General features: G+C 57.8%; 1 protein-coding gene across 4 annotated transcripts in view; it reads right to left on the minus strand.

The window, feature by feature from the left end:
* Positions 1-17,999, minus strand: part of CABIN1 (calcineurin binding protein 1) — a 60,576-nt gene that overhangs the window by 28,166 nt on the left and 14,411 nt on the right. For 3 of the 4 annotated variants that reach the window (XM_045576104.1, XM_045576105.1, XM_045576107.1), the window contains exons 16-26: positions 17,452-17,646; positions 13,814-14,056; positions 13,032-13,188; positions 12,211-12,326; positions 10,250-10,411; positions 9,571-9,777; positions 9,297-9,442; positions 8,496-8,757; positions 7,963-8,223; positions 6,033-6,184; positions 3,790-3,968 (exon numbers count right to left, since the gene is read on the minus strand). In XM_045576104.1, the coding sequence (XP_045432060.1) occupies positions 3,790-3,968; positions 6,033-6,184; positions 7,963-8,223; positions 8,496-8,757; positions 9,297-9,442; positions 9,571-9,777; positions 10,250-10,411; positions 12,211-12,326; positions 13,032-13,188; positions 13,814-14,056; positions 17,452-17,646 (2,080 nt within the window). The remainder of the gene's footprint in view (positions 1-3,789; positions 3,969-6,032; positions 6,185-7,962; positions 8,224-8,495; positions 8,758-9,296; positions 9,443-9,570; positions 9,778-10,249; positions 10,412-12,210; positions 12,327-13,031; positions 13,189-13,813; positions 14,057-17,451; positions 17,647-17,999) is intronic. The other variant, XM_045576106.1, reaches the window with a different exon arrangement.

Below are 17,999 nucleotides of genomic sequence, written 5' to 3' on the forward strand. Positions count from 1 at the left end.
GGCCGGCTGCTCTGCAGCTGACGGGGAGCCTGCACGATGCCCCTCTCCCCTCGTCCAGTCCCTCATGTGAGTAACTGGGAACAAGTGCCCCCTTCCCAGGGCTGTCTGAGGACTAACAGGTTAATCCACATGAAGTGCACAGAACAGGGCCTGACGGCAGTGAACACTAACAGAAGGCCAGCTGGGACCCCTCTGCCTCACATTCAGTAAGGCCAGACCCCAAGCTCCGTAAGCATGACGGGATTGCAGGAAGGCCTGCAGCCCCGGGAGTCCCACCAGTCCCCAGTGGGAGGTCAGCCTCCCAGAGGCAGTGCCGCCCGTTCTGTGTGGGAGGGAGGGCCAGGGGCAGAGACCTTGGCCCCAGAGGCCATGTAGGTCCCTGCAGAGCTCAGCACCAGCAGGTCCACACCTGCCTCCAACCCCAGACCTGCCCCTGGGCTGCTGCAGGCTCCACCTGACACTGTTTAACACGTTTGTCACTCCTCCCTGCCTCTGCCTCTGCCCCTGACACACAGGGAATCCCACAGGGCCCGGGTGCCGGGCACGTGACAGGAGCGATGGCCGTAAAGCTAAGGAGTCGGCTGGGCATCGGGCGGGGCGGCCCCGCAACAGCACGGCGCCAGGTGGAGGCACTGCACGGTTGCGGGCAAGCAGCCAGGCAGCAGCCCGGCTGAGAGCATGAGCGCTGGCACGCTGCCCAACGAGCGCAGGCACGCACAGCGGCTGGGCCCTGGGCCTGAAGAGCTGCTAATCTGGAGGGATCCGGTGCGAGCGTTACGGAATCAGGGACTGGGGAAGCAAGCGGATATTGACTCCCAACGGCTAACGGCCTCGCGCTGCTGCTGTCAGTGAGCCTCCCAGCACCGAGCGCGGCAAAGGCAGCAGCCACACCGAGGGGCGGGCGCCAATGGGTGCCCTGGGCTTCCGGGCCTGCTCCCCGGGACCATTCCACCCACAGCAACGGCCACCGCCGAAGAGCACGACTAAGTGAGCACGGGACCTGGGAACAGAGGGGAAAACCCACACTCGATCATCTCCGTGACCGGCTGTGGCCTGAACAGGGTTTTTATTTTGGGTAATCCTCACCTAAGAATATTTTTTCATTGATTTTATTTATTTATTTATTTTTTTAGAGAGAGTGGAAGGGGTGGGGGACAGAAACACACACATCTGTGCCCCGACTGGAGTGGGGCTCAAACCTGCAACCCAGGTACATTCCCTTGACCGGGAATCGAACCTGCGACCCTTCGGTGCACAGGCGGACACTCTCGCCACTGGGGAAGAATGAAGGAGAACGAATGAGGTCACTGGCTCCGCCCTCCGACAGCCTCTCTCCCTGCCCCACGCCAGTTCCACTGGGAGGGGGACACACAAGACGAACTGAGCTGCACTCGGAGTCCCCTCAACTTTGAGGGGTCTGCCCATGGACACAGCCTCCTGCCTCCTGGACTGGAGCAGGGACCAGGCAGCCTGCCCTCTGGCGTTGACTGCCCTCGGGGCTTCTCCTCTAGCACCTGGGCGACTGCGCACCATCTGTACTGCACACGGTCCTTACAGAGGGAGCTGGGATCTTGGAGTCTGCTGCCTTTGCTGTTTCTTTAAAGCAGGAAAGAGCGAAGCAATGGGAACACAGGACTGAGACACCTGCGGGCACCAGGCAGGAGGGCGGGCGGGCAAGTGGAGGCCACAGGTGCCCTGAATCCGCCCAGAGCGGGGAGATGGCCGGGGCAGAAGCCAAGCACATTGAACAGATCACAGGCCAGCAGGTGTGCGGGCGTGTCAAGGGGAGCAGGGAGCCAGACTGAGGGCGGAGCATGCGGTCTGCACTGTCCCCTGAAGCGAGCCGTGACCGTGCAGGCACAGACAAAGCCTTGAGACAGAGTGTGGGCGGGTTAGGGGCAGCACGGGCAATGCTGACGGAGGAGGTGGGCGAGCAGCGGGCGTGGGCACACAGGACACGACACAGACGGTGACACATGGCACGTGAGGATGAATGTCGCATGGGGGTGGCACAGGCTCTGGCTCTCCCAGAAGGCCCACCTAGCCCACAGCATGACCGCAGGACATGCCATCCAGTGCAGCTGACCACACAGGAGCCACGCTAGGCAGCCCTGTAACTGGGTCAGGGCAGCCTCTGTTCATGCCATAAATGGGCACCCCGAAACCATGGACAGCAGCCCCTCCCGCCCCGACTCCTCTGACCCTGCCTGGTCCCTGCTGCCCGCCCTCATAGGAAACACCCGGGTCCTGGCTAAGCATGGCTTTCTCAGGAGCTTCCCGCCCCACCAAGAGACCAGCCCGGCCTCTGGGACTTGCAGCTGCACCAGCCACAGGCCTGCATCACTGCTCCTCCTGGCCTCCCCTCCTAAGAGCCCGCGCAGGGCTTCCTGGCACACGGGCTGGGCTGAGCACAGTGGCCATGGCGTCTCAGTGGCTCCATCTCACTGACAGGAACCACCTTTTCACAATTATTGGCAACACCTGTGCACGGCTCCCTCTGCAAACACCCACAACCAATGCCCTCACACTGGCAGCCAGGCGCTCACCACAGCTCCGGCACGTGTGCGCCGACATGGGATGCTGAGGCGGTGCCGGGGGCACCACAGCCCCCGCCTGTGGCAGTCCTGCCTCGTCCTCTGCTCTCCCCGGGTGCCCACACCAGAGAGGGACCCCCAGCTCTGCGGACAGAGCCCAGCACAATCCTGCTCCCTGCATTTGGCTCGAGCCTGAGGGCTGAGGAGGGCACAGTCCAGGCTGGGGCCAGGTGAGGGCAGCCCTCCCTCCTAAGACCCACAGGTGCTGAAGCGACGGGAAGCGCTGGGAGAACGAACCCGGGACGGGAGGGACAAGGACCGCGCTTGGGAATGTCTCAGGGGGCAGCCTGGAGGAGCAGAGACGAGAGGGAGGTGACAGCCACCAGCACACTGGGGTCTGCAGCCTCTCTCCACACTCACCTGGGCCCACCTGAGCCCCGGAGGGACGCTTGCAGGCTTCCCTGCCCCTCAGGTCACCTGTCCCCTGGCCCCTCTCCGCCAGCTCTTCTCTAAGCCTGCTTTCCACCCGTTCCTCGATGCCCTGGGGAAGGCAGAGCGAGGCCCATCCCACAGCCCCAGGGAGATGGTGCCATCAGCACTGCCACCTCCTCCACGGGCTCTGCTCTAAAGGCCCTCTGCGTCTGCCAGTTTGGCTCACTCTGGCCAATACCCCGTCCCCAGCTTATCCTTGACACGTGAGAGCATGAAGTCGAGCTGCGAGGGCACATGCGAGCCTCCAGATGTTAGTAAGGAATGTGGTTGGACAGTCGCCACCTGCCCCACCCCACATGGATGGCCTTGTGTGGTCCCAGCTGAGACCCCCCAACCTGTCTAGATTCCCAGGGGTGCCGACAGTCAGCCTGCCCATGGCCGCCAGAAGGGCATGCCATAATAGTGCAGCCGACTGCACAGGAGCCATGCTAGGCAGCCCGCAGACTGACAGCAAGCCCCCCAACTGCCTTCCAGGCCCCCAATTTGCAGGGGGGAGAATGCAAGCTCCGAGAGGCAGGCACGGAGCGTTAGCCCCCCTCATCCCCCCGGCTCCCAGTGGGCGAGCTGGCAGGTGGCGACCCTGGGCACGTCTCGAAGCACAGAATCACCGTGAGTCCATGAGGTTAATGAACAGCCACAACATTGCCCGTGTCACCCCAGACCCAGCACCCCCCTCACCGAGACAAAGCGACTCATCGCCCAAAGCTCCCGCCCCCGACTGGCGTGCCGCCTGGGCTGGCAGTAGGGAGAACAGGGACTGTACCGTCCGGCGTCGCCTGCTGATGGGGTTTTTTACATTTGACGTAATCGTGGTCAATCGGAGTGGCTGTGTAAGGTGGGGATGTCAGACCTGGGCCAGAGGAGGAGGGAAGGGAGGCTCCGGGGCCCGGCAGTGTCCCAGCTGAAGAGCGGGAGTCCTCGTCCACCAGGCAGGCCTTCTCCCTGTGGGGCAGAGGGAGCAGGTCAGAAGCTCCACATGGCACTAAGGACATGAGCAAGGCTGGACAAGGCCCCTCCCAGCTGTCGAGTCCCCAAGCCACCCTTCCCGGGGCCCAGCTCCCCAGCACACCCCAGACCTCTGGTTGGTCTTCCAGGCCCCAAATGAGTGGCCCCGCTCAGGTCCAATCCCCCGACATGGCTGGGCTCTGCAGGCGGCTGTCTGCAGAGCCCAGCCATGTCGTCCAGTCCTCCAGTCTCCAGGCCCCAGAGACTGGAAGACTGGACAAGGCCCACCCAGCGCCCCCCACACCATGACAGGTCCTTCTGAGCGATGCTGAAGCCGGGACTAACCCCCGGCCAGGGCAGTGAGAGGACACCTGCTCTCGTGCCTGGGACGTCGCTGCAACCCCGCTGAGCAGAGCTGCCGACACCTGTCATGTCGCCATGGCCACGGAAACAAGGGCATCCCTGCCTCGCCCAGGGCAGCCACCGGCCACCGGCAGCTGCTAGGAAGCTGTCATGTGATTTCACAGAAAGAATGAGGAGGCGGGCACTATCTGTGGATGGGTCCCAGGCCCACTGTCAGGGAAAAGAAGACTCTAGAAAAACACCCCCACAGCAGCCAGGCCGGGAGCGGCAGTGGCCAAACCCGGATCAGCTGGTTGTGGAACGGACCAGAGCAACAGAGGCCAGGCCCGGAGAAGCCAGGCCCGAAACAGCTCACTCCTCGCCTGCCCCCGCCCCAGGGCTGCCTCTCAGACGTGGCTGGAAACTTTTGCGGGAACTTGAGGGTCTGCTGAATCAAGTGATGAAGGCTTAGATCTGGATGTGTTGAGTTAGTATAGCGCTGGGGTGTTGATCTGTGAGTGCCTTGTGTGGGGCCTGGATGAGGTTGGTTGATCTATTTGGAAATGTCTTTTGTGTGAAGTGTATCCCTGGGCATGTGGAGGTATTATTGATTTGAGAAAATGCTAAGTAACTGATTTACTACCTGAAAAATTTAAAGTTCTGAAAGTTTAAGGTCTCTTGCCAAAAAGAGGTTTTAAAGCTAACACCTTAATTTTAATGGAGAAAGGGGAAGACAAGCCCTTCCCACCCAGAACAGGTAATCCAATTCCAACCAGCACCTATCTTTAAACAATGTGTCCATTTACACTTGAATGGCTATACCTTTTGATAGCCTAAGGGCAAGTTTACATGTAAACAAGTTTGCTTCTCAATTCCCAGGGCAGAAAAAAAAATTTTTTTAATTATCAGATTTTAAAATTTATTCTTAGAAGTGTAAAAGTTTATTAATAAAAAACAACAACAAAAAGGAGATTGAAAAACCTGATGAACAATATTAGCTGTTGATTGTAGTAGAGCCGGCAATATGGGAGGGGAAAGGGGGAGTGGTGGATGAGGGAAGAGACTGAACATAAACTGTGCACCCATGGATGAGGACAATGGGAGGTGGGGAGGGGGCTGAGGGTGGGGTGGGAACCTGGTGGAGGGGGGAAGAAATGAGGAACCTTTGTATTAATAATAATATGAACAATAAAGATTGATTTAAAAAAACAAAAACAAAACACCCACAGTATTCGTTTTCATCAGAGAAGCACTTTCACATACAAGTACATACAAGATTGTACTTGTATGTGAAAGTGTGCACATGCACAGAAAACGGCTTGAGAAGCTGGACAGTGAAGAGTGATTAACTCTGGGGAGGAGAAGGGTTTGTCTATATGCTTATAAACTGTCCGAGTTTTCTATAACTAGAATATATTCATGTGTCATTTGTATTACTTTTAAACTTTTTGAAAAAGAAGAGAAACAAAAGATAACATCACTAAATTGGGAGCCCTTTGTGACTAAAAAATATGTCTAACTTTGGGGCATCCTGCGTCCCCCGATGTGACCTGCCACGTGTGCGTCCATCCCCGTTAGCCTGTGCTCGAGGCCAGGGCCTGGCGCTGGCCCCTGTGGACTCAGCTGAGCCCTGCCCAAGCTCCAAGAGCTCTGGCCTCTGTGGCAGCCCTGCTCGGCGCGCCCCGGCCATGACGAGCGGCTGGAGGAGGTGCCACTCACTTTTCTGATGCTTTGGGCGTGTTCTTCTCCTCGCCCCTGGCGAAGGGCCCTTCGGCAGCCTCCTTCATGAAGCTGAGCAGGACCTCGGCGCCAACCCCCAGCTCGGGCTTCCCCAGGAGCTTCAGGACGGAGGCGTGGAGCCGGAAGTACACCTAAGGGGTACACTCAGACGTGAGCAGCCCCCCAGGGGCTCAGGTCGATCCCCAGGCCAGTCAGCCACACAGGAAGTGGGACCCAGCGGCTCGAAGCCACTCAGCATGGAGCATTGTAAAAAGGCAAATTTTTTAAATGAGAAGTTTTGCTTGCTCACAAGATTATCAAATTTTAAGAGAGGATACCAGCTAAGCTGATGAAAAACATGGAAGTTCATAGATCGGTACAACCTTTTGGGGCAAATGTTAAATGACCCTTGGAAATAAGCTGACCCTTGAACCATCCGTGCTGACTGGGCAGAGAGACGCATACGTGGATCTTCCTCAGTTGAGCCGTGCAGCTCGAACCCATGTTGCTCCTGGGTCAGCTGGCGGCTGGGGACCTGAGTGTGTGCAGGGCCAGCTGTAGGTGTATGTGATCTCCCACCACACAGGCAGCGGCGCCCGAACCTCTCACCGTGCCAGGGACAACTGTGCTCAGTGTGTGCTCCCTGACACGTGTCCACAGTGTGTGCTCCCTGGCGCGTGTCCACAGCTACACCCTGACTGACTCGTCATGGACTAAGTGGGAGAGAGGCCAAACCCAGGAAGAAAGGGCCAGGCAAATACGTGGATGCCCAGCCAGACTGAGGGCACAGGACAGGGAAGGGAGCCACATGCCTCCCACTGCATGGTGTCCAGTGAGAGAGGCACGGTGCTGAGTATGATGTCTCCATTGTCAATAAGAAGAGCATCCAGAGAGGCAGGCATGCCCACACTGGACACAGGTATGCTGGGTGGGGGGACTGAATCATGGGGGACTTCAACTGTTCGTTTTGAACACTTCTCAACTGTTTGATTCTTATATATGTTCTTGAACCAAGAATATGTGTTAATTTTATCTTTTAAAATCCTTACTCAGGGGGATGTTTTTCACTGGTATTGGTGGGGAGGGGAGGCGCAGAGAACGAGAACCAATCAGGATTGAACCTGAAAACTGGGCATGTGCCCTGACTGGGAATCAAACCTGCCACCTTCCGTGCCCGCCCAACTAAGCTACACCGGCCAGGGCAAGGTCTATGTTACTTTGTAACCGGAAAAGACATGAAAAGGCATAAGCAAGTGGCTCTGCCCCAAATTCCCAGAAGCTGGGCCTGTACACACTGTGGGGAGGTGAGGAGGGCGAGGGGAGATGGAAGGGGGGGACCCAGGCTCTGGGCCTTGGAAAGTGGGGAGTCCTGGGTCAGGCCAAGTAATGTGGATCCACACCCATGTCCTAGCCTCCTCCCTACAGAATATGCTGGTCACGGCCACCCATCCACCGCGCAGGACTGCGTGAGCATCATGTGAAATGGCCCAGAAAACACAGCAGCACCGAGCAGCAAACATGCTCTCTGCTCTTGGGGGGCAGTGGGAGACCCCAAACCTGAGGTTAAGAGAACCGGCCACTCCCCTGGCTCCATCCTGCCTAGGCAGGCTGTCTCCTCTGCACCTGGAGCACAGGTGCCCGCTCCCTGATGCCTGCCAGCCGCAGGGGTGGTGCCTGCACTAGCGCCATTGGCCAAGCCCTCGGAACCCGCATGTGCTAACGAGGAGACGAGAACAAATAGCTCCCGCTCCCGGCAAGGATGGCACACCCCGAGAGCAAGCAGAAAGGCTGCTTCCGTTTAACTGCAAGAAGGTGTAAACACAGGGCTCCGCCGGGCAGCAGGGCGTCACTGGGACCGCAGGCCCCGTGCCCGGGGAAAGACCAGCCCGCCCTGGCCCTGCTTCCCCGCCCCGGGCTGGCACAGCGTCACCTCCAGGGCCTCCATAGCCAGCTCCGGCGGGTTGTGGTAGTGGATCTTCTTGGGGTAGCGGGCGGCCTCCTCATGCAGATAGTGGCCGGCCTGCCGGTAGTGCAGCAGGTAGACAGTGGGCGGCTGCTGCTGCTTCTCGGCCACCTTGCCCAGCATGTAGTGAATGAGCCACTCCTCCTCGTCCCCGTCCCCCTCGCAGCGCGCCGCCGACAGGAAGCAGTGCCTGGCGGTCTCCAGCATGCTGTCCCGCCGGCCCTCCATCTGCAACGAGACCCCGAGGCCAGACTGGCCTTAGCGCACAGAACCGGCACGACAGCTCAGGCCTGGCCCGTAGGACGCCGCTGCCTTCTTGGCTGATTAATCCTCTCACCAAGGCTCCAGAGGATGTCCAGCCCTCGGGTGCAACAGGACTGCCCACCCTCGCTCCCATGCTTCCCAGGCTTGGGGTGCTTATAAGAGGGCAGATCCCAGCCCCACCCCTGCTCACTGCCTGGGAGCCGGTGGGTCTGGAGCAGCGCCTCCGGGCCCCTCACCTGCTGCACGAGCTCGGAGGGCAGGTCGCCCCGCCACTGCTTCAGCTGGCGCGAGGCGAAGGCGTGCAGGGCGTAGGACATGGTGCCGTACTCGATCCACAGGGACAGGTTGGAGCTGTCGATCTCCAGGGCGCGGCGGAAGCTACTGAGGACAGGCGTGGCGTGCTTCCAGATGGGCCAGTCGCTCTTTAGCTCGTTGGAGTTCAGCTTGTCCTGAATGCGACTGGCCCGGGCCAGGGCCATGCCTGCCCAGGAGTCAAACCTGTGGTTGTGACAGAGGCACCAGTCAACACTCCGCTGTCTTTTGTTGTTGTTTGTCTTTTAATATATTTTTATCAATTTCAGAGGAAGGGAGAGAGAGATAAGACACATCAATGAGAGAATCATGGATCGGCTGCCTCCTGCACGCCCCACACTGGGGATCAAGCGTGTAACCCAGGCATGTGCCCTGAGCCCTGAGCCCTGAGCAGAGATTGAACCGTGACCTCCTGGTTCATAGGTCAATGGTCAACACTCAACCACTGAGCCACACAGCTGGGAGTACGAAGCACACGGGATGGGCGAGCTCCCTGCAGGCAGATGCGGTGGGCACCTCAGCCTTCCTCTGACCCAGTGGCTTCCCAAGAGGCTCTGTCCCTTGCTTCTCTTTTTATGGAGAGCCTTTCCCAGTAACTGTGGTGTCTAAGCCATCCCTCACTCCTCCCCCTTGGGCAGGGAAAGCCTCCTGAGCTGCAGGCACCGTGGCCGCCCACCCAGCCTGGCCTGCCCCCAGGTCCCTGGCCGCAGCCGCCGGGCACTCACCTGTCAGGGCAGATGCAGATGTCGTGCATGTAGAATCGGATCGCCTTGGACTGCTCTTTGTTTTTAAAGTGGTAGTCGGCCAGCAGGTAGTAGAGCTCATTCACCACCGCAGGGGAGGGGTCAGCCCCTTCTGGGAGGCATGGGACCTGCCAGGGGAGAGGGCAAGGGTCAAAGGAGGCAAAGCCAGGGACTCCACAGTGGCCAGTGATGCTTCAAACCTAGGACCGTTCACGTCAGATGGCTGAAGGAGAAGGTGATGGAACATGGCTCCTACCTCGGCCGAGGTGCCCTCAATGTAGGCAGAGACCCTGTCCATGCTCAGGGCCGGCCTCTCTGTGCGCGGCACTATGGTGGCGATTCTCTTCAGCAGGTTAGCCAGGTCAGCAGACACGGTGCTGGTCTTGTAGCTGTCAAACTCAGGAAGGGTCTTGGGCTTAAAATACTCAAACATAAAGAGGGCATCTTCCCAGATGAGGTCCACCTTGAAAACAGACAGAAAGCCAACCGCAGGGTGGTCAGGGAGGCACAAAGCTCCCCTGTCCTTCCCAGACCCCTGTGCCGGGAAAGCAGAGCAGTGACGGGTATAAGCCTGCTCCTTATAGAGCCCAGAGTGGGGCGTGCAGGGGGCAGCCAATCCATGGTTCTCTCTCATCGCGGATGTTTCTCCCTCTCCCTCTCCCTCTCCCTTCCTCTCTGGAATAAAATGTATTTTTGTAAAAAAGGAAGCGGATTTTATTAAAATCGCCATGCTGCGTTCTTGAATGATAAGGCAGCATTTGTAAAGCGCGTCCTGCAAGGTCGGACCCACCGGAGCACCTCCATCCTCCGGACGCATCCAACCTGGGCCTTCGAGGCCGCATGCCGGCGGACGACGCCCTCGGGTGCTGAGCCCCTCTCCCGGGGCGGGGGAGGGAATTGGGAGGGGGTACAGTGGGCCTGCGGGGGCGCCTCACCTGCGGGGCCGAGTGCTCCTCCAGGTACCTGGCCTTGCTCTTCTTGCTGGGGAAACTGTACAGGCAGTAGAAGCACTGCTCCAAGGCTGTCTCTAGCTCCTCCTTGTAGGGGTGTGTGTCCTCAGAGGTGGATTCCGCGAGTTCCTTCTGGAGCACTCGCACCTACAGGGGTGGGCGGGAAGAGATGCCTGAGGAGCCTGTTAACTTGATGAGGGGGCCTGTCCACTTGGGCCTTTTCTGGAAAGGGCGTGGACCCTCCCGGGAGCCGCGCTGCCCAGCTCTCACAGTGGCCTTCCTCTCAGCACGCCCAGGCAGCTTGTCAGCTGCTAGAGGAGGCATTACACACCCTCTGAGAAATTCTGATTTATCTAGCCATTCATTTCTCCTCAGATATGTACTGAGCACCTTCCTATGTGGGCACAGTCAGCATAGTCCCTGCTTTTAAGAAGCTCAGATTCTGCCCGACCAGAGTGGCTCAGTGGTTGAGTGTCAGTTGACCTATGAACCAGGAGGTCATGGTTCGATTCCCAGTCAGGACACATGCCCGGTTGGGGGTTTGACCCCCGATGTGGGGCATGCAGGAGGCAGTTGATCAATGACTCTCTCTCATCATGGATGTTGTATCTCCCTCTCCCTTTCGCTCTGAAATCAATAAAAACATATTAAAAAGAGAAACTAAGATTCCAATGGAGGGCAGTTAGTTACACAAATTAATCACTATTGTTATGCCCAATTACTAGCAAGTATACATTCTTTTCAAACATCCATGAGATCTTGACCAAAACTAGACAAGAAGCAAATCTCAACAAATACCACAGACCAGATAGGATACAGACAACATTCTCTGAACATAGCTCAATAAAATTAGAAGTCAATTACATAAAGATAGCAAACACCAAATGTCAAAACTATGGTATGTGGCCGAAACCGGTTTGGCTCAGTGGTAGAGCATCGGTCTGTGGACTGAAAGATCCCAGGTTCGATTCCGGTGAGGGGCATGTACGTTGGTTGCGGGCACATCCCCAGTAGGGGGTGGGCAAGAGGCAGCTGGTTGGTGTTTCTCTCTCATCGACGTTTCTAGCTCTCTATCCCTCTCCCTTCCTCTCTGTAAAAAATCAATAAAAAATATATTAAAACAAAAACAAAAAAAAACAACAACTATGGTATGTGGCTAAAAATGTACTTGGGAAAAAATTATAACCTTTACCCAGACCATATGGACTCTATCAGAGCTAATCAACCTGCTACTGCACTGCAAACCCCGCCTGGTTAACATTAATATGCAAACGATGAGTGTGGCTATGTTCCACTACAACATTTACTAACAGACATTACCTGCTGAGCTAGGTGCCTCTCCTGTGATCTGTACCTTGTCTAAGTGCTGCTTGGCCTCGGACGCAACAGTAAGATTTGGGGACGGGCATGATGCTGCTATCACCAGTAAGCCACCAGTCACAGCGGGCGAGGGAGAGGAAGTCTATTTTGCTCACAAAATATGTCTTTACTGACTGAATGAATGCAGTAGCTACTCACTGAGCAACTCCCACCTGGCATGGGAGTGTGCTGGGCACACAGGACTCAATGGGAGGTGGTGAATGCAGTATGTACTTCTAAAGTTACTACCGTGTTTCCCCAAAAATAAGACATCCTCCGAAAATAAGACCTAGCGCAACTTTGGGAGAAAAAATTAATATAAGACACTGTCTTATTTTCGGGGAAACGGTATTAAAGGCCTGGCCCTGTGCCCAACACGTAACAGACTCGGTAACAACTAGTGGGTCTAAGTCTACCTACAGTTCAAGGCCAGGTCCAGAGCCCCTAGCCTCGGGTGACAGGATGCCACATGCAGGCTTTCTCAAAACTTGGAGTCGTTACATCTGTGCCACAAGTTAAAACAGCACAGTCGGGATCCCCCCACCCGCCCCCCCAGCGGCAGGCCACGCAAGCCCCGCAGCACTCACGTAGAACCGCAGCAGCGCCCCGTCCGAATTGCAGCACCAGGACCTCCGGCCCAAGTACTCGTGGGCAGTGTTGAGCAGCATGAGGGAGGATGGGAGCATGGACGTCTCGGCCATCGCTGGGGAGAGACCAGACGACAGGCAGTGAGCGAGCGGCGCACAGAGGGAGCTGCAGGCTCAGCCTCTCCTGTGCGGCTGTGCTTTCATTACCAAGGTAGCCACAGAGCTGCTTTCTTTCCTTCCTTCTTTATCTTGTAAAACAAGCAGTGGCCTGACTGGCTTACTAAGCCACGCAGACCCTGCAGCGTGTACAGGAGAAACGCTTCCCCCACATTTGAGGAGCAGACATTTGGGGAGCATCTCGGGGGGGTCTATCTGTGCACAGGAAGCCTTTGGAAGGGGAAGTGACAGCTGGGGCTTGGAACCACGTTGCCTCCAGCCATCCACATGCAGGCCTCCCTGGCCCACACCCGGCGGAGCGGCTCAGTGAAGTGGTTTAGGTGGAAGGGCTGGCACAGGCCACCCATCTCGCTGGGCTCTTGTGGGGATCGAAGAGGTTAGCAGGTCCGAGGCCTCAGAGCACCAGCGGCGCCTTCATAAGCACTTGCCTCGCTGTCGTGTCCTCTGCAGCCACTGCACAGACATGTGACATCCCACACGCCACTGACCAACCCCACTGCACAGTGAGCTCGCTCCCTAGGAAGCCTCTGCCTCTGTCCGGGGCCCCCGAAACCCTGTCAACGATGCCTCCCACCATCACAGCCCCGGGGGGGGGGGGGGCTGCAGGGCCCTGGGCAGAGGCCACCCCAGACCCCCTTCCCCACCTTCCTCCGCTGAGCTCTGGAGCTGCTGCTGCTGGCACAGGGAGCGGAAGGCGTCCTCCTCCTGCCAGATGATGCGATGCAGAATGATCCAGGGCAGCACCGAGGAGACGTGCGGCTCCTTGGGCTCCTCCTGCACGGCCATGCTGCAGTCGATGATCTGGGGGGGGGACAGTGAGGTCACCGACCCAGGCTGAGTCCTCGGGATGTTTTGCTGGGGGAACACTGGCGCAGTGGCACCCCATCAGGTCATCAGACAGAGGGTCACAGAGCCTATGGCAGGGCCATGCCCGACTCCAGAGGAGCCAGCTCTGACCAGCCTCTCATCCATGTGCAGCTTCTACTGTGTGCTGGGCCCAGTGCCACACAGGGTGACAGAGTGAACAGGACAGAGGAGCTGACAGCTTGGGGAAGGAGCCATGGGTCAGGTGGCTGCAGTGGTGTCACAGAGGAGCGGGGCCAGGTAGAGCCCTTGCCAGACAGTTTCCATGGAAGGGGCTGTGGGGTGCCCGATCCCCAGAGAGGGCAGGAGTGGGGCAGAGGACAGGCAGGCAGGCCGAGGGCCCAGAGGTGGCCACGAAAGCCAATGAGAGGGTGGAGAGAGGGGCTGGTGGCCCAGTGCACTCTGGGCAGGCACCCAGGAGGAGTGTAAAGGGTGAAGGGAGGGAGCAGCACGTTCGTATTTCCGTTTCGGAAAGGGGCCTCGCGGCAGGGTAGTGGCTAGGCTGGTAGGGGACATGGGACAGCCCCCTGCTGCGGGGCAGGGCAGGAGGACAGGGCGCTACCTGGATCAGGTTGTTGGTGAGCCGGGTGAGGCCGGCGGCCGCGGACGCGTCCCTCAGGATGCTGCCGCTGCTGTCCGCCGAGAGCGCCTGCTCGATGCCCTGCAGCAGCTGGGTCACGGTGGCCACCCACTCCTCCTTGGCTGCAGCCTCGCCGGCGTTCACCATCTGCTGGACTGCCTCATTCAGAGCCACGTCGGAGCACTCGAAGCACTGCCGGTGGTCCTTGCGCCGGAGCAGGGAGTCCTACAACAGGAAGGGGCGCGGGGTTGGGGGGTGTTGACATGCCCACCCCCTGGCCTGAGGACGGAGGGCGGGCGGACGGGGCGAAGACGAAGGGGCAGGCCAAGAAAAGGGAAGCATTATAGCCACGGGGCATCTGCAGGGCCTGTGGGCTGGGACCTGTGTGCAACCACGGTGTGGCAGGCCACCAGCCAGGCAGCTCTCAGAACGGGGCTTACCCTTGGTGCCTCAGTTTCCCATTTAGAGCCCTGGAGCAGCCAAAATGAGGCTGTCTCCACCACCTCTGTCAGCCTGACTGTGCTCAGCCCACCCAGTCACATGCTCATCCAGGGCCATGGCTCTGGGGGTCTCGCCAGGGGAGGGACTGTGGGAGGGACTGCCTCGGGAGGAGGGCGCTGGCCAGGCAGCCCAGGTGCCAGGCGAAGCCGGGGGTGAGCCCAGCCACCCCTGGCCCGCGAGGTGCCGAGGCTCGAGGTGTGCTGACGTCCATGCACACTCAGCAACGTCCGATGGGAGCTGCTCTCAGTACGCACACTGCACTGCCACTTTAAAATCTCCCCTTCAGGAGCCATCGCCTTGGCCAAGCCTCCTTTCCTTTTGCTCCGGAACAAACCTCTCAGCCTCTCATTACTGAGCGGGCTGCGGAGTCACAGATCTGGCTGCGGCCGGTCAGAGCCACAGGAAGCACCTGCTGCCTGGCGCCATGGGCTCTGGCTCGCACAGCTGAGGCCAGCAGTGGCTCCTGCCAGCCTCGGCAGGTGCAGCTGCCGCACGCTGAGGTGACAGACAGGTGTGGGGACAGAAACATCCCAAACTGCCTTTGGTATGTGCTGCGACATCCAAGCACAGATCAAAACCAGTCCTCATTTAAAAGCCTAATTGGCCGAAACTGGTTTTGCTCAGTGGTAGAGCGTCGGTCTGTGGACTGAAGGGTCTCAGGTTCGATTCTGGTCAGGGGCATGTACGTTGGTTGCGGGCACATTCCCGGAGGGGGGCGTGCAAGAGGCAGCTGGTCGATGTTTCTCTCTTGTCGACGTTTCTAGCTCTCTATCTCTCTCCCTTCCTCTCTGAGAAAAATCAATAAAATATAATAAGTAAATAAATAAATAAAATAAAATAAAATAAAAGCCTAATTGCCAGGGACACGTGGCGTGTTTCTTTAGAGAAAACGAGTCCTCCGCAGGCGGCCCCTGGGTGCGAGGGTGCCCACGCTGACGCTCCCGACCAAATGCCACTCACACCAGGGCGGGGCTCTCCTCTGGCCGGAGGAGGACCACGGACTATGCAACTGCAGCCAGAGCTGCCGTGAAGTCAAGGCCAAGGCGCGGACCTGCCAGCAGCACTCCAGTGTGACATAATCCCCGTGCTCAGGGCCAGGAGCTAAAAGGCAGAAGAACTGCCAACAAATGAGGAGACCAAATTGCCGCCATCAGAGTAACAGGAATTTGGTGCGGTGGCTAGATTCCAAACAAACATGCAAACGTCACCAGGGTTCGTGTAAGCCAGTGCGCTCTGAGGCAACAGAACGCCAACAAAAGGCCCTGCACAAGCAGCAACCCAAACATCGAGGAGGAAAACAGCTCCGCATCAGAGAGACAACCATCCTGAAGACTTTAAAAGATGGAGGGACAGCCGCCACATCTGGAGGGGAGGGTCCCTGCAGACGCCCACCCTCTAAGCTAGATGAAGTCACTTCAATGCAAAACACGAGCCACCAACACGCTGGAAGGAAACAGGCTGGAGGAGGGCCTTTCTGGGTGTTTGCAGAGGCCCTGTCTGCCTGCCAGGCACTGTGGGAACGCAATCATGTGTGTGGAACGAGTGGGTGAATGTTTTCTCACTCTTAGAAAGGCTGCCTAAGCACAATGAACAAAATCACAGGCATTTAACAACATCAAGAGATTTGACAACATGATTCAAAACTTCTGTATGTCAAAAACACACAAGCTTCAATTAAAAAGCAAACATCGAACTGGGAAAAATATTTGCAGCATTTGATGAGAAAAAGATGACTGTCTTTAATATGTAAAAAGTGCTCTAGATCAGTAAGAACCCCTCTCCCACCAACAGGAAATGGAGCAAAACCCAGGACTCGCTTATTTGCCAAGAGAGGAGCCTCCTGGTACGTGGCCGGCCTGAGCCCACAGAGCTGCTCAGCGCCCTTCCAACAGCAGTCCCCACCAGCAGGGCGTGGGCCACACCAGGAGTTCTAGACCACAGGGGCCAGGCGACACCTGAGCCACTGTGGTCTTTCCCAGAAGCACAGCGGACTGGCCTCTGCCTTCCTCCCACCCAGTGGCCCGGGGTACACCCAGCTGTCCCTCCCGCACAGCCATGCTTCCTTCCCGCACCTGCCGTGGTAACTGAGGTCGGACGAACCTCCTCCCTGGACCTCAGCTTGGGCCACCCGACTCCCTCTGCCCAGCTCTCTCCTCCCGACGCTGACCAGGGAGGCGGCCTCTCCCCCTGGTCCCGATGCACCTTTCATCTGTTTCCCAGTTCAAGCAAGTGAATGCTAATAACTGCCATGTCTCATAATCTGAGCAAAGAGCCTGAGAGAAGACGGGCTGGCTTTGCAGACTGAAGGGGAAGGGCCCAATAACACAGAAGCTACAGTAGTTAGTGTGAGAACCACAGGGTCAGGACACGGACCCAATGCCATAAGCACTTCGTTTCTATCATCTTCCCTATCAGCCTCTGCGGCCGATGCCGTGCTTCCTGAGGATGCTGGCAGTGATGACAGCTGGCACCACATGGCACTTGCTACAAGCCAGGCATGGTGCCCACACATGCTAATTCTTAGAATCCCACAACAGCCTCTGAGGTAAGGACAATGATCTCCCCACAGCTTAGAGAGGGAGAGGAGCTGAGCCCAGGGCGGGGAATTCCAGCACCACCAGATCCTGGCCCCGTGAGCTCCCCGGAGGGTTTATTCCTAAGGAGCAGAGGCGTGAAGAAGCTGAACGTGCGATTGGGCTCCCACGTCACTGCTGCTCTTTTCCTTCAATGACGTGACCCTGTGGGCTTTCCTTTCATCTTGATTTTTACATTATACACACATTTTATCCATATTTTACATGGACTCACTAGTTAACTTTTAAAGTGACTCAAAAGCCAGGCAAAGGAACAAGCAGCTGGATGGATGGCCAAGGTCCTGACTGTGCTCCCTCCTCTGCCGGCAGAGTTCAGAGTCAAGTGCGGGCTCCCACTGAGCGCGTACATGAACCCTGGGACCTGCACTCCTAAGTTCCCGCTTCCTCCCGTATCCGCTGACTGGCACCCTCCTAGCTGCCTGCCGAGTTAGTGGCTTTTACTCCCATTTTTGCAGGTTCTCAAAGCCTCAGGGAATAACCCACACCTGGTGCAGAAGGGCCAGGGGGAGGGCCGGGCGCACGCACCTGCAGCAGCAGCAGCTGCGCCGGCCGCTCGGGAATGGACGTCATGAACTCCAGGTGCTTGGCCTGGTCGAAGCCGCTGGGGCACAAGGTGGGCCGCAGCAGCTGCACCACGGCCTCGTAGTCGCCCGCCTCATACAGCCGCTGGATCTCCTCCAGGGACTGGCACCGCTCCAGCGACTTCAGGTTCTTATCGATCTGGAAGAAAGCCAGCATTCCCAGCGGTGATAACCCCTCACTGCTCCCTGACCCAGCCAGCGTTTGTGTATCAGACCCAAAATCAGACTCCCCTGAATATGTCAGCATTTACGTTAGGCAAATACTTTATCAAAAACATTTCTATTTAGCCCTGGGGGTGTGTCTCAGTGGTTAGAGTGTCGTACTAAAGGATCAAGGGTTCCATTCCCAGTCAAGGACACGTACCTGGGCTGTGGGTTCCCTCCCTGGCCCTAGTCGGGGCAGATGCAGGAAGCACCCAATAGCTGTGTCCCTTTCTCTCTACCCCCACTTCCTCCCTTCCACTCTATCCATGGAAAAAATATCCTCAGGTG

The sequence above is a fragment of the Pipistrellus kuhlii genome, unplaced genomic scaffold, assembly GCF_014108245.1.
Source record: "Pipistrellus kuhlii isolate mPipKuh1 unplaced genomic scaffold, mPipKuh1.p scaffold_m20_p_74, whole genome shotgun sequence".
NCBI lineage: Eukaryota > Metazoa > Chordata > Mammalia > Chiroptera > Vespertilionidae > Pipistrellus > Pipistrellus kuhlii.